This window comes from Coffea arabica, chromosome 4e (genome assembly GCF_036785885.1).
Source record: "Coffea arabica cultivar ET-39 chromosome 4e, Coffea Arabica ET-39 HiFi, whole genome shotgun sequence".
In the NCBI taxonomy this organism is placed as follows: Eukaryota; Viridiplantae; Streptophyta; class Magnoliopsida; order Gentianales; family Rubiaceae; genus Coffea; species Coffea arabica.
The window spans coordinates 173,894-196,854 of NC_092317.1; the positions used below are offsets into that span (position 1 = coordinate 173,894).

A 22,961-nucleotide genomic window follows, 5' to 3' on the forward strand; every position below is an offset into this window, starting at 1 on the left:
GCCGAGCCAAGACCAGGAAAGGAAGGGAGGCAATTGCTTCATGAGGATAATCACAAATAAAGAAGAGACGATTTTTCCATAGAATCAGGGACGGTCTTTTCTTTGCGGCCCCTAAACTAAAGGGAAGAAAGTAGTACTGGTGAATTGAATTACACTATCAAGTTTTGAACAGTCAAAACTTAACACTCCCACCAGTTAAGTTGTTGGTTTGGAATGGTTGGCCTGGCTGGCTGCTATTGCCTGTGTGACCGTTTGGTCATACCTGCAGTTCACATCTCCCAGTCCCCCCCCCCCCCAACATCGCATCCTTGCTTCTCCGTTGCAAAAACAAAACTTCTATCATCTCTCAATAATGTATTAACTCTGTATTATCAAGATTAAGGTAGTATCTTCTTTAGTTTGTTGCAAAGGAAAAGGAGGAGGAGGAATAAAAATGGGCAGCAGCACCACCACCCAGCCATGTTATTCTGATCCATCATCATCATCATCTCCGCCAACTCCACCAACCCCTCTCCCAATCAGTGTAGGACCTGGTCATCACAAGTACTGCTTCTCTTCATCTCCCACTCCAACGCCGCCCTTTTCACCCCCTCTCTCCACCCATTCATCCTTTGAAAGCCTCACCCTCCTACACACAAACCCGTCTGATCCATTGCTGCAGCCAGCTGCAGCAGCTCCGTTGGCTTTTTCCTTGGATTACCAGGCCCACCCAGGGCACGATTCTAAAAGCTCGTGTCTCAAAGACTTGTAAGCTTTCCATCTCCCATCCTCATTGCTTCATAAACTGAATTAAGTCATCAACTGATCACTCTCAAAAACTACCTCCCTTCCCTTTTCCCCGTCCAGTAAAAGTTGACATTCCAACTTTTCAATAATCTTTCCCCGTTTGCAGAACTAGGAGGCACTTCTCATTTTTTTTTTATACAGAACCAAACTCGTCGTTTTCCATTCAGTTAGCTCATCTGCCAATTTGTATAACGCAGGTTAGAATGGTTGGTGCTCAAATGTTGCAGTCATTGTTCCTTGTGTCTCTGACTTCCCACTCAAGTTTTAACATCCCCAAGCTTGAAATGCTGCATTCAATTCTAACGCCAGGTCTTTTATGCAAGGCGTATACGCTGCTTTCTGACATGCCACTTGAATCATTGTAGCAAAACTATCTATCTTGTTCATGCAAACTGAAATTTAACTCTAACCGATTTGCCATTTTTCTTCATCAAATTCATTGTGTGTACCTCAAGCTTCATATCTTACGTCTTATTTTCCTGAGCTCCCATAAAACTGATATAGCATGATGCTTGGGCCCTGCCATTATTCATCTCCGAAACCCCAAAAAAAAATAAAAAAAATTTACCATTTCATGCTGGAATTGTCAATACATGTGATACAGAACTTTGATGCTGATATGCAGCATCATTGTACACGTCTTATGCTATGAAAGTCATCCAACAAAATTTTAATTAGAACAAGAATTTTCAAGTATAAACTAATATCACTGTTGGTTTTGCGGTCTTTGTTGTTGAAAATTGGGATGATTTTGCGGTGTATTCTGGAGAGGCACCATTCCAGGTTGTAGATTCTGCATGTTCTGTTGCATGTTTCCAAAAGCACCTTGTGAACCATGCTGTTGCTGCTGTTGCTGGATGGGCATCATACTTCCAGGATTGGTAGTTCCCATGCCAAACACTGCAAAGAGGTCCCCATTTTTGTTTTAGGCCGCCGCTCACAGTTGACATGCATGCTTACAATTCCAACTAGAAAAAACTAGACGAAGGTCTATATGTCATCCTCATTCTAGATAGCACAAAATTAGGCATGACAAAAGCTTAAAAAACGAAAAACAGTACGCGCAAGAAAAACAGCAAATTCCATACTTTGGTCACTGAGGTTTTGTGAAGTAAGAGTCCGACTGCCACCAGACATTCCAAACTGAAAGCAGCAAAGTTACTGTAAGAGCATTTCATGACATAATTGCCAGTTAAAGATACATCCAGTAATAAAACATTCATAAGGATGACAGAATTTCTTCAACCAAGTTGAACACTGCTGTAAAAGATCATGACAACTTAAACAAGTTCAACTGTATAAACTAGACCCCTCCTTTTGATTCGATGAAGATTGCAATTTTACCTCAGAACTAAAAAGAACTAACTGTTGGTTGAAACATGTGAAACGGAAAACAGCTAACTGTTGACCAGCACTAAAATTTTTTAATCAGTTCCACTGTCATTCTCAAACATTACAAAGGCATACCACACAATCATGTCCGAAAACTTGAATATCTTTGTCAAGTCAAAACAACAGTTTTTGTTCATCTGCACCACCATTTCACCTTTTCATTTATATCAGCCCTAGATTCTAACATCAGGGTGTTTGGTATTTTGGTCAATTAGGAGATGAACTTGACGACGTCTGAGGTACAATTCTCAAATTCAGGTTACATCTGCATCACTTTGCACATAAGGTATTATATTGAGAATTTAAGACTGTCCAAAAACTAAAAAAAACTGGAAGCTAATTCACCCTTAAAACATGCCTCAACTTTGTGAAGCAAAGCAGCACCATCATGTTCAAATTTGCTTCTCCTCCCAAGAAAGCTCCATTCAATATCATTCTCAATAAGCTAGAAAAGAGGGCAATAAGAACAGCAGATTGAATTGCAAAGCTAACCTGCATTCTGGGCATAAGTGGTTGAGATGGCATCATCGCTGACATGTTTGGAATCTGACATTGAACTGAAAAGTATGAGAGACTGACCTATACACAACCTTATCAATATTGAAAGACTTTCAAAATAACTCAAACAAAAGGAACACAAAATAGAAGGAGAGTTTCAGAACCATAGTTTAAAAAGAAGATAGTCAACTTGCAGTTAATTGGCTAGTGAAGACCAAAGGTGAGTAGGTAAATTTCAAAATAAGAATTCTGAACAACCAAGGGAAGAAACAGATGAGGTTAAATATTAAGGCTATTAGTAAACCTATCCATGAGCAAACACCAAATGAGAAACTAGGTACGAATGCCTAACGACATCATTGACTCTCAGAAGGAAGTATCATAAGGAACTAATTTGGGAACCAGAACTACCTTCTTAGGACCAAATTTTTGTCAGACAAAAGCCAAAGTTATGCTCATTGGTAAGGAATTATGAAGTTTAAATCCATATAAATGCTCACAGGGACTAGACAAAAAGAGAGAGTTCCTAGGAGTTGAGTATTTAATATCTGTATGTCAAGAGAAGTAAGACAACAAGGTGCAACCGGAAGTATTGATTAGATATATCCAATAGAGATCTCTATAAAAGCATCAAACAACAAGGGACAAAAACCTAGTGTTTTTAATTGACTTAAAAGGTCAATCAACAGATCTGTTAAGCATTGAAAGGAAAACAAACTAATTGTCTAACCATCTGGGTAGTTGGTGTATTCTGAGCGGCACTAAATAATGCAGTATTTGCAGGGTTAGAAAACTGGTTTAAATGACGATTCAGTTGGCTTCCTTGATTGAGTTGGCTTTGACCCAGACCATGCTGAATGGCCCCAGATGTCAGCTGCCTTCCCTGAAATTGCTGGGCCCCCAGTGGCTGAGAGAATTGCATCTGATGTTGGCCGTGTAACTGGAAAAGGCAGAGACATTCTTATTGATAAAATATGTGAACAACAGAATTTCTGGTACAACAATGACTACTATAATATAATGCCTCTCCACTAAAAGAGAAAGAGAGAGCATTTTAAATGTTTTAAGTCATCCCATTCATATTGAAGAGAGAGCTATAATACAAAAACTAATCAATGTGAATTACAAAACCACAGAAATGAAGAGGCATGAATTGTTAAGACTTATTTATTTATCATTCAGGCTAAGTTACAGCAAAGTAAAACTTCAGAGTTATGGCATCAACATGACCCATACACACAATGTACAAAGCGATCACTTATTAAGAACTCCTCCAAACTTACAACTCAATGGTCCCAGAATTCCTTCAGCATAAGTCCTTGAATAAGCAATCCATCTACTAACTAATATGACAGACCTGACACAACTTAATGCTACTCCCCATCCCAAATTGAATGTCATAGATTGACTAGGCAAGATGTAAGGGAAGAGTTGAGGATACAAAATGATTTAATGGGAAAGTGAAAAATATAAGTGGTCGAACTCCCTATTAACTAACTTAGAAACAGGGAGTTGGGCCACTAGCTTTTTTTCCTTCTTCTTGTGTGTGTGTGTGAAGTATTCAAAAGGTAGAAATAGCCAAAAGTTTAATGTTTCTATTGAATTAAATTAAAGTTTATTCGAGAAGGGATTGAAAAGAAAAGTATGCATTCCATTTGCAATGGACAAATATTAGTCAAGTTTGTGGGAGATTCTTTCAAGTTGCAGACTAGATGTTCCCTTATATAACAACTAAAAGATGCTCAATTTGCTACAAGCAATGATGACAAACCAGAACATGGATATTTATGGAATTTAACAGGACTTGAACTACTAGCAGTAGCATAGAGGGAAGCAGCAGAATGAACATGACATCATAACTTCAACATCCTCATTTGCACATGGGACACTGGAAGTCTCAAAAGACACATAAGAGAAAACCAGGATAGAGAAGTTCTCAGAACCAGATCCAAGATCCATCTAGTCATGCATAGCATGACCAGCTGATTGGTGATACTGTCATGTGAAGGAACTCTGATAGATGGAATTCCCAGGAAGGCATAGCATGCCTTGGCACGTATTCATTTTCAAGTACGTCATACAATATAAACAAGCACTTGTGGAGCAATGAAAAACAAACTGGTGCACAGGGAAGAGAACTACATGAATAATTCATGATGCCAAATTACCTTAGGAGGGGAGTCCAGTGACAGAAAATAGAAAAGGAAAAGCAAATAAGAAAGACGTGAAACTGAGGTATAAAGAGAAGGGGGAGGGGGAAGGTAAAATAGGTTTGCAATTACCGCCTGGAATTTTTGTTGCGACTGGCCCTGAAGATCATGCAGCTGCCCTTGTTGATTCTGTACAGACCATATTCAGTTTGACAAAAGAAAATTTCAGCTAGATGGAGAAAAATGGAAAAAGTTTTGCATCAGCCAACTCAGCCACTTGAAGAGTTGTATATTACACTTCAGCAGAGGTCAATTGAAAAATATAAACTGAAACAACAGCTCATGGGAGATGAAGGAAAGAAGAGGGATATAATATATCCAATGTACAGAGTATCATAGGTTCTCAAGAGGGATGCTTTGTCTTACTTCTCATCATTTTTATTTGCCCTCTGGGTCAGTGGAGAAAGCCGAAAGAAAAAGAATGTAAATATCAAAGAAAAAGGTTAAGGAAAAAAATATTTTTTTGGTCATGCACCAGCAGAAGTCTTTTTAAGTTAAATCTCGCTTTGCCATTGAAGTACTAAGTCTGCAATGATGGATTTGCTCTGTTTAGTGTAATTTCATTACTCAACCAACGAAATCACTTAAGCAGATTCTAGACATTCTACCTGCCCTAGTCCAGGCAATGATGACTGCCTAAACTGCTGTTGAGCGAGAAGTTGCTGCTGATGCTGTGGCAATTGCATCATTTTCTGCCTTTGCTGCTGCTGCTGCTGCTGCTGCTGTTGCTGGTGTGACTGTTGCTGAGGAGATGGAGTATTCATCATGCTTGCACCAGACCTCGGGGAATTGGCATACGGCAGTGGAGACGTTGTTGTATGGTCAAAAGAGGTACTACTAGCAGCACTAGGAGAAGCTGCTGCCCTTCCCATATGTGGTGCTCCAGAAGCCTATTCTAAAGATCATCTCATCAGGACCAAGAGCCAGTTAAGCAGAAGGGAAAAGTTACGTTTTATATTCAAGCTGGGACAGCCTAAATTTAATTAAATATGAGGAGAAATAAAAGAAGACCAGAACTTCAAAAAGAACTCAAAACAAAAAAATTCGAGAATGAGATTATAGCAACCCAATTCCAAAAAACAATTTGATGAAATTAAATGCAAACTGATAATAGATTATTCAGATGAGCTAAAAAAGGCATGTCAGGCAGTAAGAAATTCAAAATCCTCCTGGGATGTGGAGGAAGTTAAATTTGAAGAAATTGATAGTATAAACCTGTAACATGGCTCCCTGACTGCTAGTGTTGCTTGATGCTAGGGGAGGTGTACTTTTCATGTACATTCCTAAAACGAAGGTCAGATTATTGGTTACTCCAAAAATTTTGATAAATAAATTTTGAGAGGCATGCTGTGGAGAAACTAATAGACTATACCAGATGAATCTGTAAAAGTCTGGGCACCATCACCAAGTATATCTACCAAATGCACTGGGAGTGAAGATGTAATCTGTCTTTGCTCTACGGGTATCCGCAACCCTGCACACAGACCACTTCCATCAATTCTTAAGACCAGCATATACCAATTCTGACAAGCTGTTTCAGCTTGCATTTAGGAATTCAACTGTCAAGGAGTTTCAAAAGCTCAAAGGGGTTTCCCCGAGAGCAAACTTGTCAAAGTTATATAACTTTAACTGCTGTGCAGAACAGCACTGAGTGATGATTTTATCTGTTCTTGCTTCTCAAAAACAAATAATACAATTTGCCCAGTTTATTTTCTTCACAAGAACCATTTGAATTAAAGGCACAATCATCAACTCAGAGTGAATTTTTTATTTTTCTAGGGTATTAATTTCATTTGCTTCCAAAATTTTCTGTTACTCGCTCATTTTTTCCTCCTCCTCAATAATAAAGTTATGTTATTACTACAGTTACAACCTTCTCCCCTCCTAAAGCCTCAACCTTGTTTTGGAAACAATATGAGGGATTTCAGTCATTGAGAAACAAGAGAAAGCAGACCCAGAATGTTTACTCTCATTTTGCGCTTCATAATTGATGATACTGTATCTATATAAAAAACCTATGTCACATCAACTAAACAGAATTCACTATCTAGAGACCTGTATTGGAATCAAGTATACTTAAAAAAAACACACACAAAAGATCATCAATACTCTATAGCAATTGGTGTAATTTTAACTAGTTGGGGGGAAAAAATAAAAAGTCTCAGTAGCTTATCATGGAAAGCAATTCAAGGTAAGAATAACACCTTCACCATGATTGACAGCATGCCGAAGTAAATTTTCTTGCTCTTGAATTTTGGCAGCTTGAACCTTGTCTATGGTTGGAAGAAGTGTAGGACCCTGCCTAGTACCAAAGTAGGCTTTGCGGGTATCAGCTATGACCTTCTCAGCGCTTTCACACGCAGCGCCAATCATATCAATTCTATTCTATGAACCAGAAGAAGGGGGGGAAAAAGGAGTCCAGAACATATGGGTGTAAGATATAAGCGTGGGAAATGTTTAAGCAAAAAATAATAATGATGATTAGTCGGACCTTTAATTTGTCAATTTGCAAGGAGAGGGGAAGGTTTTGCATGCCAAGTAACAGCTGCTCTCTCTTGGAATTGTCTTCCATTTCCATCTCTGGCAGTAATTTTGATGACAGCATAACAGGTAGAACTGCAGGGAAAGCAAGCAAAAGGAGACGTTTGAATGTTGGGAAATTACAAAGATGGAATTTTTTTTTTTTTTTGATGGTTAAGAATTTGAAGTAGCAGGGTGTGGGTGTAGTTAAAACTGAGAAAGATAAGCGAAAAGCAAACAAACAGCAGTGAGGAGATAGGTAGGTTAGTACTCGCAGCATTTTCAGCATTGACATTCTTGGGATGGACGACAAAAGCCTTGGAAACCTTCTTAATGTCCTCGACAATATTGAAGAGTTCCAAATTAACCATAGAAAATTGCCCCAATATATCTTGCCTGGTTGGAATCCACGCATAAAAAAGAAGAATAAAAATTAATCAGATTGGTATCCATACGTATGGGAACAAGAGGGGGAAAAAGGAAAGATTGAAGAGATTATGGGTGGAGAGTAATAAGACCATTTAGGAACAGCATTGGTGCGAGCAATGGCGTCGAAATCGTCGAGGATGCGAGAGATGGCTTTGAAGAGGCTGATGGCGCGAGTCCTGACGGAGTCTAGGTTTAGCTGCTGTTGAACTGCTGGGTTCAGCCTCTCCACCACCGCCACTCTTGAAGTCCCTTGCTGCTGCTGCTGCTGCTGGGAAGCCTCTGAGACTGAGACACCTCCTCCTCCTCCCCCTATTCCACTTCCACTTCCAATTCCAGCTCCTCCCACCGCTGCAATTCCTTCTATGCCAGCCATGGAAATAACGGGTCCCCCCAACCCCAACTCCACTTTGGGTGATTTAAAAAACAAAAAAAAACCAATAAATAGAGAGAGACTATTGAATTGGCCCAATCCCCCGGCGTAAACGACAGCGTTACTTCCCTTTTTGCAGTCCAAAAGGACATCTTCAGTCGTTGGATTTTGCTTGAAGCCAATAAAATGGGCAAATATCTAAATCAGTCCCCACATTAGTTGAAAATTTTCTATACTTCTTGGAGGTCAATTTTAAAAGCTTTTTGCCTCGTTTAGATTTGAAGTTTTTAAAATTTTTTTATTTTTGGCAAAATATGCTTAGTATGATGTATATAAAATAAAAAAAAATGTGCCAACAAATTTTTTTCATAAAAATTCGCAATTCGCCTTAGTCTTAAATGTTTTTTCTCCTTCCTATGTAATTTAAATTGAAAACAAATTATCTCACTTATTATTAATGATTAGTCAATAATAGATCAATTTGAAGAAATCAATAGAATATAGAGAGACACAAGATCCTCCTATCTTTTGTTCCTATTCCTATTTTTGGAGACCATTTGTAGATTTACATGAAATTATCTCACTATTGATATAATCAAGTTCAAAAACAACATAGCCCTTTTAAATTCTATACATGTACATTCTAAAAAGAAAAATAAAAAGTTAATTAAATTTAAAAGGGTAATATTAAAGTTGATAGGTGGGTTTAGTAAAGTTCTTGAATTGAATAAGAAGTTAAATTGGAGCATTGACTTGATAGATAAATACTACTATTGATACTAATTCTAGAGGAATGTACTGGTGTAGGTAATTCAATCGGATTGAGGTGATGAAATAGAGATAACAAATAATTTTATTATAGTAATTTAGGGAGAAACGCAGTCTTGGTCCCCCATATTTGGTTTATGTGCTAAATTGATCCTTAACATTTTGATCAAAACAAAAGTAGTACTTGAATCTTTTGATTTTAGACAAATTCATGACAATTAACAAAAAATCATGATAGGTAACTATCAAAATCATATTGCCATTAGTATACAATTCTAACTTGTATTTGTGATCTCTAACATCTGGAGTTTCTATCAATATGATTTCTTAGATTTTAAATATATATAGTTATGGTTTTAAATAAAATGAATTGTGAATTGAATTACTTCTGTGACAATTATGTTCCCAGATCCCTATAAAATATTGTTAAAATTATTTATATCAACATAACACTGTAATTTAATTTAAAGAGCGCCTTTTTTTTAATGAATTATATCAAAATAACAATCTTAGACGATATATAGCATGAGAATTAGTTGAAAACAAAATACAATACTAATTTTAACAGATGACTTTAGTCAAATCACTATTAGACAACGTCGTGCATGACTTGTCCTTGTAGCAGGTTTCAAATGACTACAAGGACATGTAATCAAAATAATTAGTGAAGATAATTACTAATCTTCTTTTGTTGTTTCATTCTTATTGTGTTTCCTTTCTATTAAAATTTAATAATGAAGTTTTTTAAATAATGCCTTTAATGTTCATATGCAACCACTGGGATCGACGCAATCACCAAGAGAAGGACTTTTAAAGTCTTTGTTGCTGTTAAGATATAAATTTCATACATGACAATTGGTCTTGAGTAGAGTGTGAGGAGGGGTAAAATAAAATGTTCATATATATTGATAAATTTGTTGAATATTCTATTAATTTTAACAAGACACCTATTTCGTGCATATCATAGTAGATAACCTATCGAAGCGCCCAAAAAAAAAAAAAGGGATCAAACTTATCTTAATTTACATATAATACATACAACACATATCTTATAAATGAATTTATAACAGACAGTATAAATTCTCGACACAAGTGAAAAATGATAAAACTCATTATAAATAAATTACTACAGTGCAAAACAATAAGTAAATATATTATGCCAAATTAGAGACCAAATATGCAAATAAGAAGAAAAGATATAAGAAATTAGTGACATAAACAAAATGAAATAAAAATATAAAAAAAGAAGGGAAAAAAGTTTAATAAGCTTTTTCATGTTTTTTATTCTCAAAATTAAATGATAAACTGTTCAATTATAACTTAATACAAAATACACTCAAATGTTAAAGATTTTAGTATTTAATAATTTAATAACTCAATAGACTTATATTTCAGATTTTGATTTTATCAAATGCACCCTTAGTGCACATCCAATATAATTTTGATCTAATCTTTTTCTCATTTTTATCGTATGACCTTCAATACATCATTATTTGAGGCTCAAAGAATCGTAAGAATTCAAGCTAAAAAACATCAGGGGATCAAAAGTGAAAAGTCAGAACTATTGACTAACAGCAATTTGATTTTGACTGCTAGTGATTGTCTCTGATTTAGCTAAAAGCTGAAACTTTGGGGTCACATTCGTTTTGATCGAAATATTATGCACCAAAATTAGTGTGTAAGTTAAATATTGGGGACCAATTTGCATTTCTCCCTACTTATGCTTCCAACTCGTACGAGTTCCCTCCTCGTTAATTTAATTTAAAAAAAAAAAAAAGATCCAAAAGGGAGGAAGATCACATGTGGACTTCCGATTCCAGGTCTGACCGGTGACGATGCCTTCTGTCCATTCCGCCCGCCCAGCAATCCTGAATCAATAATTCATCATCACCATCCACACTACTCCTCCTCCAGTCCTCCTTCCTGTTTCTGGGTTTTAAACAATTGATTATTCAAAACAGTGTTGTGTTGCCTGGCCTTCAACTACTTCTACTGCCTCCTCCTCCATTTGCGACGTCGGTCCACCCTGCGACTCTCGCAATAAGAGTTTTTCTAAAAAAAAAACGAAAAAACTGAAAATCAATTCCCTACCGACCAACAAGTCTTTGCGAATTCTAATTCCATTTTCTTTCCAATTTCTTTATCTGTCTTTTTTCCAATCTCCCCAGGATCCCTCTTCTCCCATTGCTTAATTGCAGGTAATTCCTCCTCATTTCACCGTCTCTTTTTTTTTTTTTAAATTTTTTTTCCTTCTAATGATTCTTGTTGTCCGTTTCTTAATCTATTAACATTGATTAAGTTGCTCGTATGGATTGATTAATTCCTGCAAATTCTCGTTGTTGTCTCTCAGTCGGTCAAAAAGATTATAGCTTTGCCCGTTTTCTTTATTGCTTTGCTCACTCTTGCATCCTTTCCTTGCCCTGATCTCTTTAAGTTTGATCATTTAAGCAGTACCCAGTTCACCCCCCTTTCTGCTTCTGCTTCGCACTACACTACCCAACTGGGACGACTAGCACTACTGTTCTACTAATCCACCTCACTTAATTTCCTCCTCCTCCTCCTACTTGTATTTTTGTCCCTATCATTATGTTGTTTCAATTCTTTGACCAAATCTCCATCGTAAATGGCAAATGCTTTTCCATTGTAAAGTAAATATGATACATCCTATGTCTACTAGTCTCCAAGAATCAACTGTTCAACAATGCCATCAACACTTATGGGATTAATACCTTGCTTTATTCCCGCATGGCGCGTGCCATCATCCTCGTGTTTGTTTTGTATCTAATCAAATTGTCATTCACAGAGATATGTACACGAATGTAATTTCTTTTAGAATGTAAATATTTGAATGATGATAAGCATGGAACTTGGACGTTGTTGGACCCCAAATTTGACGTGCTTTTGTCCAGTATACGTAATTTATTGCTCACACTCCTATTTGATGAAACGATCAGACAAATCACAAGCATATTCTTGAGTCAAAAATTTTGAAAACAATGGTATGCAGCCTTTAAACACTTTATCTTATGTATCAGATCAGCATAATACATCCAGACAGATCTTTGTATTGTGCCTCTCGCCCGTAGTTGTGCTTCTGGCCTTAACAAGATTTAACCCTGGCTAGGATGGATATCTTATCTTTTTTCTCTTGGTTTTTATTAAGAAATTGCAGAGGAGGAAGCGTAGACAGATCAAACAGATACCGAATTGAATAATTCTCAATCTAATGTCATTACTCTAAGATGTCATAACATGTTGGTAGCTGAGATTATGGGCTATTTTTACTGGAACTAAAAGCTCTTAATACCTTGATGATGTTGTGGTAGAATATTGGTTTTATGCTTCTTTGTCACTCCTAGTTTCCTTGTGTGTTGTTTGGTGGCTGTAGAATTTGAGTGGTACAAAATTGGCCAGAGTGAAAGATGAATAAATAAGTTTCCTGGAGTTAAAATATTTTTTTGGACTTTCTTAACTCTTATGACTGGGTAGATTGCAGAAAATGAAAATATTTATAGGAGCTAACTAGTTAGTGTCAAACTAATGGATGCAGTATTATTAGTGGATATCTCATTGATTAATGATTCCGTTGTTGTTTTTTCTTTGTTACCATGATTGCTGTAAATACTTCTTTTTATGAGGCTGAAAAATGGTGAAAATGCATTTACTTTCCTCCTTTTTGCAGTATGTCTTCCTAAGACATTAATACATTACTATTATATGCATCAACAGCAGTTATTTCCATTTATGACTTTGATTAGTGACCTTAACCTCTAGATGAGCAACTAGGATATATGAACTTGTCAAGATAGAATATGTACTTGTAACGTTTCTGCTATTGGGGCACTGGATAAGATAACTTTGTATTGGAAGATGAGTAATGACAAGAATAGACTTTCTTGCAAAAGTTATTCATGTAGCTTCACATATATCAACTCTGGATATTTTCTCCTGATATTGCAATTATTCATCTTGTCTGCAGGAATTGGGGTTTCTTCTGAAATGATCTTTACAAGTGCTATCTTTGGGTATGAATTTTATGATCTAATTTGCATTCAACAGTTTCCGCAATGCAATTAGTGTCAAATGACAGTCGGGCAGAGGATATTTTGGAAACAGAGCCGATTTTATCTCAGTCCGCTACTGCCGAGAGATCTGAGGAGTCTTCATCTTCAATTGAAATCACTGTCAGCGGAGAATTTTCTCTAACAGTCGATGATTCACCAAGTGGTGATGCAGATGAAAACTGTTGTTTAGTACATGCAGACCAACCACTTTGCCGTATATGTCTTGATACTGGAGGTGTCTGTATTTATACCTCAATGTTCCTTTTGCCTTGTTGGGTGCATTTACCTATCATGCTGATGCATTTACCTTTCTAATCACCAATAGGTGTATATGGCAAAATGACTGAGGACTATTTTCTTTGATTAATTAGAGATACACATTTAGATGTTCTGGTTTTACTCAGAATTCAGCATTGATTGTCAGGAGAAGATCTGATTGCGCCATGTCATTGTAAAGGCACACAGAAGTATGTCCACAGATCATGTCTTGATAACTGGAGATCAACAAAGGTGAATTTTGCGTAGTGTTTACATAATGGTAGTTCATCCTTTTTGTTAGTCACCTCTGATTAGATAAAGAATTGATGATATTCCTTGTCTCTGCCACATATATGCTAAACTATGTCATACTACAAGTTTGTTAATATTGTGTATTTAAGAGGAAAAATATCTGAAGACTTGTTATCATTTTTAATACTCTACAAACCCAGAGAAAATTTGCATACAGTCACTAAACAAAGTGGACCAGGTGCCGTTTTAGAAATGGCATCTCTTCATGGTGGGATAAACTTGATGATGAAGAGAGATATGTCTATGTTTGTCCTTTTTATAAGGACAAAGTTGTTTGCTCAAGCTTTCCTGATGTTACTGATGCCCTATCTTGTGACTGGATGCCATGCTTACTGGTAAATTTTGAAACAACATTGACTATCCTAAACATAGATCTCGTATAAGTACACGAATCTTTTGTAATGCTCTTTAAATTTAATAAAATCAATGAGTTGTGCAGCAATACACTCTTCACTTGCTTCTCCACATTATGCATGGACTTCTAAAAGCCATAAAGAATCTTCTCAAAGTTCAATTATTAACATAACCTGATTGTATTGTTGTTTTACTTAACAAAATTGTTTGGTACTATTCTAAATTTGAGTCATAAATACTATGACTACTGGTTAATTATTTACTCCTGCAGAAGGAAAAAATCTTGTCCATGATACATATCTAATTAATGGCTGTAACATGTTGTAACTCACTACTCATCAAAAATCTTGCCCTAGGATGTGACACAACAGCTCATAACATGTTGCTGTAACTCACTGCTCGTCCTGCATTTGTCACCTTGTGGGGGGAGGTAGGGAATGTAACTTCCTAATTAATGGCTTAATTAAATAGTGAAAGCAATAATTAATAAAGGACTCTGCATGGGTGGGTTGGAGGGCAGGGTGGCAACCTCTTGAGCACTAGAGTATCATTCTAAGGAGTTCTGAGATTCAGTGCTAATCTTTTTTATCTGGAGATTTTGCACTAAATTTTTTGCCTTCCAACATTCAGGAGGGCTTTGCCTTTTCACACTGTACAGAATGCAGGGCAGTGTTCATATTGCGTGCAAATGTTCCACCTGACCGCTGGTGGTTGAGGTTGAAATTCCAGTTCCTTGTTGCTAGGGACCATGCCTTCATTTTTGTTATTGTTCAGCTGGTATGACATGATTTTTATTACCCTCTCTTTTTCCCTTATTTCTTCTTATTATGCTATAAGAGCTGTAATATTCCAAATTGGTCTTCAAATCAGCAAGCCATCAATGTGAAACATCCTGAGTAAAGTTTTAACCATACGGACTGTGCCTGGTTTCATATAGTCGACCTCTTCTTCCTCTCTTTTTCTTTTTTTGCTCTTTGGGTCTATATAATCATATACAAATATTTGTCTGCATGTGCGACTGTATTATTTTGTTTGCATGCGCATGTTAGGTGAATGTATGAGATGTATCTTATATCTTCCCTTCTATCCCAAAATTGTTCATGTTATATTTTTTATATCCTGTAATTTTCATTTGTCAACCAAGAATGAAATGGGATTTAGTAAATTTCTAGTCGGTTTCTTGGAAGCTCCAAGCAAAATCTTGGTGACCTTGTCCATCAAGGGAAAGTTCAGCAACTTAGAGCAACTTGTTCCAAGTTCTTGATCTTACCAACTGGAATCACCATGCTGTATGTAGGATTAAATTGGTAATTTCACCAATCTAATAGAGCCTTTTTATTCTCCTAATCTTGCTACAAGGCATGATATGTTGCCTACTGAATGAATCTTTTAATGGATTAACTGGGTATTAGTTAGCTTGTTAAGAGTTACATGAGTAAAGACTAATGGGTTCATAATTGGCTGGATTGAGAGATAAGACTGTAAAGCACCTTGCTCAACTGAAAATGTTGTTCTTGATGCTTAAATTCTCCGAAGATGCTTAATTGCATGCAGGTTTTAAAATTAATTTCCTTATAGCTGCCTTTCTGTTCCAGTTTTTGGGAGTCTATTTGAGGTACTTAATTATGGACTTTCAGCATGCATATATTGAAACTCTGCAGATTGTAGCATTTTTGGGTGTGCTGGTCTACAAATTTTATGGAGAGGAACTGAGGGAAATGTTTGGTTATGAAGAACATCCTTACGGTTTTTATACCATGGCAGGTAAAATCATTCCGCACCTATGAACATCAACTGTTTTTTAGTTACTACATGCATATGAACACCAGCCAGTTCTTGATGTTCCATGCCTTAGTGTAATTGGCATATCAATTTTAAATTGCAAAACTACGAGAACTTTGTGGTTACATTTTATGAACTATTTGCCCATATGACAGGTTTTTTGAAACATGAAGATCATTTTTATCATGTTTTCATTTGTCATCTTCTCCATTCTCTAGCTGACAGAACATTAATTTCAGCTCCTTTGAAGCTGTGTAAGCTTTCACCTGTTATGGTTTAGAAAGAAAACACTTAAACATGAAGTTGCATGTTGGTGTCTGATCTGCCCTTGAGGCATGATACTTGCAGCAAGTAGCATGGGGGAAGACCTTGTTTTCCCACCTCTTTTCTCCAACATGTAACCTTGAAGGTGGAAATTGTGCATAATGTACAAGTCTCTGGTTGCTGCAACAAATTTATCTTATGACTTGCTAATAATGCAAAATTGTAGAACTAGTCAGTTTTAGCGGCCCTGGTCATATGGCTCGGGTGAAAAAGAGATACAGATCACCTTCCTCACCTTTTATATTTCTACAAAAGACATTTAAAAGCTGGAAAAGGATAGAAAAGAAAATGAGCAAAGTGATTTGTTGTTCTTGATAACCTTCTTATTATATTGACTCATGGGCAATGGGATTTCTACCTCGTACTCCATGAGAAAGGTACTACACCACACTAATGCACAAAGTGCATTGAACATTGATTTCAAAATATCCAACTTCTTGAGTCAGTGTCATATGGTAGAACCCGTTTCAGGTTTCTTCTAATTACTCTATTGGTAGAAGTGCTCCAATATGCAATGGTATGGGTAGGGGAAGAAGAGTAAATAGATAGAAGGACTAGGACCGCAAATGAAAGAAAGTAGTACTATAGCAGAAATACGAATAACAAACTAGTTTCAGATCATATGTTAGAACCAGTTTCAGGTTTCTTCTAATGACTCTGTTGGTAGAAATGCTCTAATATGCAGTGGTATGGGTAGGGGAAGAAGAGTAAATAGATAGAAGGACTAGGACCTCACATGAAAGAAACTAGTACTAGTGCTGTTTACCAATGTGATTTTCGTAATTATTCATGTAGTACTTATTCAGTTGTGATCCCAGTTTCCTGAATTTGGTTTGCAAGTGAAGGTCCTTGTTACTAGTTTCCAGATGCACTAGATGCATGTATATTAGAGAATTAACTTTCCCTTTGGGGTCATTCTTCTGCGATATGTGTGGTTACAAGTCTAATTTTGTTGATTTTTAGACCGTTGGCTGTTATTGCAGAAGTTAAAAGAGAAACTACAGCTCTTTATTTATTTTTTTTCCCTCTCTCAATATGGCCTTACTAACACTGTCAGATTATTTACGGTTTGTAATCATCATAGGAATATCTCTTCTTATTTCTTTTAGCAATGAAGAATCTAGGCACATCACCCCTTGTATTCTCATCTTTTATTTCAAGGCTAGTTAGGATTCTGTCCCTTCCTATTACAACAGTAATACATCTTAGCATTTTTCATTTCACTTTGCAGTTTTGGCAGTTGTGTTGGTGGGTCTGCTTTATGGTTTCTTCATAGCTATAATTTGTGGGCAGAGGATCAATGAACGCCACTACCATGTACTTGCCAAACAAGAATTGACAAAGGTACAAGATGATTGTTTGATGAAACAATGATCCTAATAAGGAGGCCTCGTTATGTTGTAATTTTTTTACATACACAAATGTAGTTTTTTTCTTCCAAACTTAAGTTCACAGCACTGTTGTGTTTGACAGTAGGTTTTTCCCCACCCTTTCTGTTTTCATATAATTGGTGGGTTAAAGTAGTTCTTTTGTAAAGCATCAAGTTTATGGTGATGATGTCTGATGTTGTTTTGACAGGAGTACATAGTTGAAGACCGAGAATCCAGTAAAGATGTCCCAGATCTTGATCCCAGCCACATTACCGAGCTAAGAATGTTGGGCCTCTATTAAGGTGAGAATTTGTGCCTGCCTATTGGTTTTGGTAACAGCTTGTAAGATTAGATGTCTATATTGTAGAAGTTAGTAAAATATCCTTTTGTCTTCATTGACGGGCAGAAGGAATTGCGACTAACATGTCTTTCACGGATTAACATAATAACCTTCTGCCTTTTTCAGGTTCCCCATTATTATGGATTCAGAACTTCATAAGCCAGAGGGTTTTGTGGTGGCAGTGGCACATCTGGTCTCTCAGATGCACAAATTACACGTACCAATCCAACCTCATGTTGAATCGTAATATGTAAATTTTTCCTGTCCCCAGGTCCCGTGCTTTATTTTTTCCTAGAAGAAATCTCATTTAATCACAAACATTGTTTCACTGTTGGAATTACAAATTGATCATCTTCTTTTATTTCCTTGTTTTGTTGTTAATACAACTGGTAATCACACAAAAGCAATGAGAACATTGTGGAAGGCTTGTAAAGCCCAGTATTTGGGATAATCAGTTTGTTCTTACGTTAAGTTTACAGTGCATGTCTCAGGGTATTTTGAAATATCAGAGTGTGCTTTGATAGAAGATTATTTGGAAAAAATATTAGAATAATTATTGTAGCTCTTTCTGTTTTGTGATATATGTAAGAAAAAAGGTGGTTAGAAAGATAAAAAAGTGATTGAAAAACAATTTGCAATGCAAGGAAAAAAATTTTCCGGTAAAAATTACTGTAGCTCTATTTTCTAAGTGGTGCTCCTTTTTAGGTACATTGCATTGTTCATTTCTTCGCACCTTTAGCTTATCTAATCATAATTAGTCTGAGTTGAGGAGATTGTGATTGTTTGAGCAAATTTGCTATTTACCTCATTCCCTTCCCTGGAAATGCCTTGAAGAAAGAGCTTAAAAGAAAGAAGGGGGGGCGAGTGTGGTGAAAACTACATCCGCATGCACTGTTTACCCTTAGATCAAGTAATCAATCCAACGTAGTGGATAGCCCCATGTGTAATATATGGATCTTTTATGGACTACGACAAATTCTGTTTGTTTTTCTGTGCATTTTGGAGTCATCTATTTACTCCGTCTGCTTCTGCTTGTTCTGCTAATCATCCGTACAACGCCTGTTCTGCTCATCACCTGTACAATTGTTGTAGCATGTAGGGCAACGTTAGCCCCATTAGTCCATGATATAACTACCAGTGATGTTATAACCTTAAGCTTGAGATTTTAACACACTTCTCGAGATTTACCTTGTCCAAATTTACGTTTTACCTTGTTCAAACGTACGTTTACTCTTTCCATTCCATACACATCATCAAAATTCTGGTTATCTCAAATAGAATTGTTACATGCCTTCATTTGGATGGAAGAAAAAGAAAAAGGGGTCGCTGGAGGATGCAAGATAAAAAATTTGTGCGCGATACTGGGAACTTTTTATTAGTGATAAGCAGATAATGTAATAAAATATAGTCAGATCCAATCTGTACATCTAATTCAAACAAAGGATGCAAGAAACCAGTACAAGGTTATAAACTTCGCCGCACATCCAATGCTGTCAAGCCCTAACACCTCTCTAGGATTCAAGTATGATGATACAGAAAATAGTTTCCACTGGGTATTGACAATACAAGACAGTAAACTGCAGTAACACAAGTTCATATGCACAAGTCCATGAATAGTCCTTGCCGACAAAAGATAAGCCTACGGCAAGTTGCAAACTGCCACTCTCAGATATTTACAGGTGGATAATTGCCAGCTCTTGACAGCATCTTTACTGTTGGCAAGAACCAGACGTTCAAAAAGTCCACCCGCCTCCCCAAACTCAAACAAAATAATTAGTATATCAACAAACATGACTTAATGTTGCCTTTAATCCAGAACTGAAAAGCAAAATCTTTATCCACCCCATTGTGTATTGTGCTTTACCCCTCCTCAACCTCAGAACCAGACGCACAGTTAGATATCTCTACGGCTTCTCTTCTATTAGAATCAGTACAATAGAATCAAGCTGAGTACCACGCAAAGTATACCGTCAAAAGCCATTACTGAGATGCCCTACAATAGGAAAGATTAACAGCTCTTCCCACCAAGAGCCTTTTCTAAAGCATAAACAGGATGTGTTTCAACTCTCCAGCAAACCATGAAAAGATTTTGCTTTGAACACATGCACTTATCTTCCTCTCCCAGTTCATTACACAACTACATAAGCTCGCAACATAGGCTCCCACAGTCTCTGCAAACAAAAGGACCCAGAAAGTGGATGAAAAGGATTCTTCGTGTGTGAAAAAAGTAGTGCTGCAATTAATTGACATGCAAACTAAACATTAACAATCATCTGCTCACAATTTGAGCTTAGATTTGAGAATATTATGCCTGTTATGGAACTGCAGTTGTTATTGTGTCAGGTCACAGGGTTCCTTCAGAAAATTCAGACAGGGATAACTGTGAATTGTTTTAACTCTTCATCCACAAAAACTGCAGCTCTCGGCCACAAACACTCAGTAATGCCAACTAAGTAGTAACCCTAGGTAAGTTTGAGGACATAAGCTACTCGTTTGTTCCAAACATAAAGGAGACAAAGTGATACATATCATACATTGCAGACCAAAGAAGGTAAACTTATGGGGCATACAAGAAATTGTTTTTAAGTGCAACATCATTTACATTTTTCTATGTCACAGTTGATCAGTAAAAACCTTTTCAAAATCAGGAGAACTAAGGTAAAAGAAAGCCAATGGGAATAAATAAGAAGGAAAAAAAGGAATCATTAGCCTGCAGCGCATGCGTCAGATCAAACGAACACATCAAATTGAATCAGACAGGGATAACTGTTAGTGTAGGTTCTCATCATTCACGATGAGCACTGCAGAGTTCATAATTGGCCAACTTGACAACACATGATAGACCCCAAAACCGGAAATGGGGCAGGAACGGTACCGTTTCTGAAGGTTCACGGCCACGATGTGACCTCAAAAATTTGTGCGGCTCAAATTACAACATGTAACTCGATTTTCACGCCATGTGTGGGATCCACAAAAAAGTGTTGTAAAATTACGTCGTGCAAAGTAAGTTACATCGTGTGCAATGGAAGTTACGCGTTGTGAAAAATGAATACAACCGGCACAAACGGTTGCACCTGCAACCGTCTGTGCCCCTTGTCCCCCAAAACCAAGCCTTGAAGAAAATTCAGAAAAAAATACGTGCAGGAGAGTTTAATAAAAAATTTCAGGCATGACGCAGGGAAGACAGGAAATGAGAAAAATGGGGGGAAAGGGTGGGGAGGAGCCGATGCCTCAGACCGTCCTAGTACAAAACAATATCAACAGTATCGTAGCAAATACTATAACTAGCATTTCAGATTCAACCTTTAACAGTCATCATTGGCGGGCTCAACAACTAATAATACAATACCGAAATAGTTGTACAGGTACAAGAGACAATACTCACAGAAACAGGAAAACCAAACATACGAAGGATCAATAAATAGCAGGCATAGGGTAGCGAAAAATAGCAGGCTTAACGTTGATAAAGGGAATAAGCTCCCCAAGCATTGATTTTCAGAAATCTAAGCTCGGAGCAGAGCAGAAAATTCACATAACGTAGGTCGTTATATCACAAGTCAATGGGGAGAGAGGGACATCAGATCTTCCTATTCAGAGAAGAATCACGAAACCCAAAAATATTTCGGGCATTCAACTCAATAAAGAACATCATTTGGCCTCTTAGTCTACATACAAAGAGGGGGGGGGGGATGAACGCTGGGAAAATCATTAACTCATCCCCGGGGGGGGGGAATCAATACAGCTCTATCTAATAAGCATTGAAAAGAAAATGCCAACGTAGAACCGTTCGAAAAAAGGGAAGTGGAGGGGGGTAGAGAAAGAAGAAAGAAGGTGGTGGGGTTGGTAGAAGGCAAAAATGCCTTGGGGCCAGCGGTTGAAGGTAGAAAGCGGAGGAAGGGCAACCGCGAGAGGTGGCGAAGGACATAACCTGGTCGTCGGAGAGGGAATTGGAGAGGTTGTGGAGGAGAAGGGCGAGGGCGTAGTGGCGCGGCGCATGGGATTGAGGGGGGGGGGGGAGGATCCAGTAGGAGGCATCGCGGAGCCAAAGGGAGGCAGAACGCTGGACGATGATGGCGGCGAGCAGCCAAGGCGTTGGGGATCGGAGAGGTGAGGGGGAGGAGCGGCGGGTTTGGTGGTTGGAATTAGTATTAGGGTTTGAGAGAGGGAGGCGGGCAATAGCAGTTTTAAACTCATTTTATTTATTTATCGGAGTAAAAGAACAAGAAATGTGTAGGAGAAGTAAATTGTTCGGACTAAAAAAGAGAAAAGAAAAAAGAAAAGATGTAATGTAGGGATGGAGAAAAGGGAAGTGATTCCAGTGTTTAGAGGGAGAGTAGTCTAGTGACTGCTGACCCCTCTCTCTCTCTCTCTCTGGCATTATATGTGTAATGTGTGTGTATATATAGAGAGAGAAAGGGGAAGAGAGGCTGGGCGGGGGGTTCAACAGTATGTTCTTTGGCAGCCGCCTTCTTCTTCTTCTTCGGTTAGGGCTGACCTGGAGGCCTCTTCCCACTCCACACTCTTTCATTTTTTTTTCCTTCCTTTTTCAAAAGAAACCTCACACTTAAACTTTTGACAAAATGAATTAATGTAAATGGAACTTCAACTTTAAATTCATATTAACATTGTATAACCGCTAGTGTGTGAACTGTCAATCTAAAAAATTTTAATCCATTATAAAATGTGGATGCATTCTTAATTCCTTTTTTTTCCCAATTTGGAAACAAAGTTTAAGATTGCTAATCCATATGGTTGAATCCTATGCTATTTGCTCATATTATTATATTCTTTGCTTTTGGTATACAACCAAGTAGTATTTTGATTACTTTCTATATTATTATTATTATTATTATTGCTCAAATGTTGTTAACAAGTATATGGAAGGTAATGTTAATTTAAGGTCCGTTTGATAAACTGAATCTGAATTTTGAAATCTGATTATTGAAAAAATTAATTTGTTGAATTTTAAGTACTGAAAAGAAATATATAAATGTCTGAATTTTAATATTGAAACTATTTATATTGTTTGATAAACATTTGTCATTGAATGCTTAATAAGTTAAATTGTACAATTTTGCCCTTATATCTTTTCATCCAAAAAAGAAATAGAACCTATGATTTAATTAGTTTAAAATTGTTAGATAGGAAAATGACAATGTTTATTTTTAAATCAAATTAATATAA

At 37.0% G+C, this 22,961-nt stretch overlaps 2 protein-coding genes, 2 long non-coding RNA genes and 4 other non-coding genes across 10 annotated transcripts; 2 read left to right on the forward strand and 6 right to left on the reverse strand.

The window, feature by feature from the left end:
• Positions 1 to 608: 608 nt before the first annotated feature.
• On the forward strand, positions 609 to 1,221 carry LOC113742723 (uncharacterized). Its single transcript, XR_011813383.1, has 2 exons — positions 609 to 747; positions 984 to 1,221. It is a non-coding gene; the product is annotated as an uncharacterized lncRNA (long non-coding RNA).
• A 114-nt stretch (positions 1,222 to 1,335) lies between these two features.
• LOC113742722 (mediator of RNA polymerase II transcription subunit 8) lies at positions 1,336 to 8,367 on the reverse strand. 2 transcript variants are annotated; one of them, XM_027270646.2, is made up of 12 exons: positions 7,925 to 8,367; positions 7,678 to 7,802; positions 7,378 to 7,502; positions 7,091 to 7,271; positions 6,259 to 6,360; positions 6,102 to 6,169; positions 5,495 to 5,776; positions 4,959 to 5,015; positions 3,407 to 3,616; positions 2,671 to 2,724; positions 1,875 to 1,929; positions 1,336 to 1,686 (listed from the first exon to the last, which is right to left on the reverse strand). In XM_027270646.2, the coding sequence occupies exons 1-12, from the start codon at positions 8,206 to 8,208 to the stop codon at positions 1,493 to 1,495; spliced, it is 1,737 nt and encodes a 578-aa protein (XP_027126447.1). In that variant the 5' UTR covers positions 8,209 to 8,367; the 3' UTR covers positions 1,336 to 1,492. The 2 variants fall into 2 exon arrangements, with proteins under 2 accessions (XP_027126447.1, XP_027126448.1); XM_027270647.2 differs by having other exon boundaries at positions 1,536 to 1,764; positions 7,925 to 8,342.
• A 2,369-nt stretch (positions 8,368 to 10,736) lies between these two features.
• On the forward strand, positions 10,737 to 18,228 carry LOC113741449 (uncharacterized). Of its 2 annotated transcripts, none has more exons than XM_027268981.2 (8): positions 10,737 to 11,171; positions 12,953 to 13,272; positions 13,462 to 13,547; positions 14,592 to 14,738; positions 15,557 to 15,725; positions 17,299 to 17,411; positions 17,646 to 17,739; positions 17,904 to 18,228. In XM_027268981.2, the coding sequence occupies exons 2-7, from the start codon at positions 13,041 to 13,043 to the stop codon at positions 17,736 to 17,738; spliced, it is 840 nt and encodes a 279-aa protein (XP_027124782.1). In that variant the 5' UTR covers positions 10,737 to 11,171; positions 12,953 to 13,040; the 3' UTR covers position 17,739; positions 17,904 to 18,228. The 2 variants fall into 2 exon arrangements, with proteins under 2 accessions (XP_027124782.1, XP_027124783.1); XM_027268982.2 differs by having other exon boundaries at positions 10,738 to 11,171; positions 15,623 to 15,725.
• An 897-nt stretch (positions 18,229 to 19,125) lies between these two features.
• LOC113742462 (uncharacterized) lies at positions 19,126 to 22,333 on the reverse strand. The gene is made up of 2 exons (XR_003460839.2): positions 21,163 to 22,333; positions 19,126 to 19,948 (listed from the first exon to the last, which is right to left on the reverse strand). It is a non-coding gene; the product is annotated as an uncharacterized lncRNA (long non-coding RNA).
• LOC113743142 (small nucleolar RNA R38) lies at positions 20,110 to 20,189 on the reverse strand. The gene has a single exon (XR_003461029.1). It is a non-coding gene; the product is annotated as a small nucleolar RNA R38 (small nucleolar RNA).
• On the reverse strand, positions 20,496 to 20,574 carry LOC113743067 (small nucleolar RNA R38). Its single transcript, XR_003460957.1, has one exon. It is a non-coding gene; the product is annotated as a small nucleolar RNA R38 (small nucleolar RNA).
• LOC113743083 (small nucleolar RNA snoR20a) lies at positions 21,006 to 21,100 on the reverse strand. Its single transcript, XR_003460971.1, has one exon. It is a non-coding gene; the product is annotated as a small nucleolar RNA snoR20a (small nucleolar RNA).
• On the reverse strand, positions 21,352 to 21,424 carry LOC113743080 (small nucleolar RNA snoR64a). Its single transcript, XR_003460970.1, has one exon. It is a non-coding gene; the product is annotated as a small nucleolar RNA snoR64a (small nucleolar RNA).
• Positions 22,334 to 22,961: the final 628 nt, after the last annotated feature.

What these genes read in the sequence shown, in the direction of transcription:
- LOC113741449 (XM_027268981.2), top strand. Translation starts at nt 13,041, where the DNA reads ATGCAATTAGTGTCAAATGACAGTCGGGCAGAGGATATTTTGGAAACA. An exon ending in TTTTTGTTATTGTTCAGCTG is followed by an intron (nt 14,739 to 15,556) that starts GTATGACATGAT and finishes TTTCTGTTCCAG; the next exon opens with TTTTTGGGAGTCTATTTGAG. An exon ending in CGGTTTTTATACCATGGCAG is followed by an intron (nt 15,726 to 17,298) that starts GTAAAATCATTC and finishes TTCACTTTGCAG; the next exon opens with TTTTGGCAGTTGTGTTGGTG.
- LOC113742722 (XM_027270646.2), bottom strand. Translation starts at nt 8,208, where the DNA reads ATGGCTGGCATAGAAGGAATTGCAGCGGTGGGAGGAGCTGGAATTGGA. An exon ending in CAATGCTGAAAATGCTGCGA is followed by an intron (nt 7,503 to 7,677) that starts GTACTAACCTAC and finishes CTTTCCCTGCAG; the next exon opens with TTCTACCTGTTATGCTGTCA. An exon ending in ATACACCAACTACCCAGATG is followed by an intron (nt 2,725 to 3,406) that starts GTTAGACAATTA and finishes GTTCAATGTCAG; the next exon opens with ATTCCAAACATGTCAGCGAT.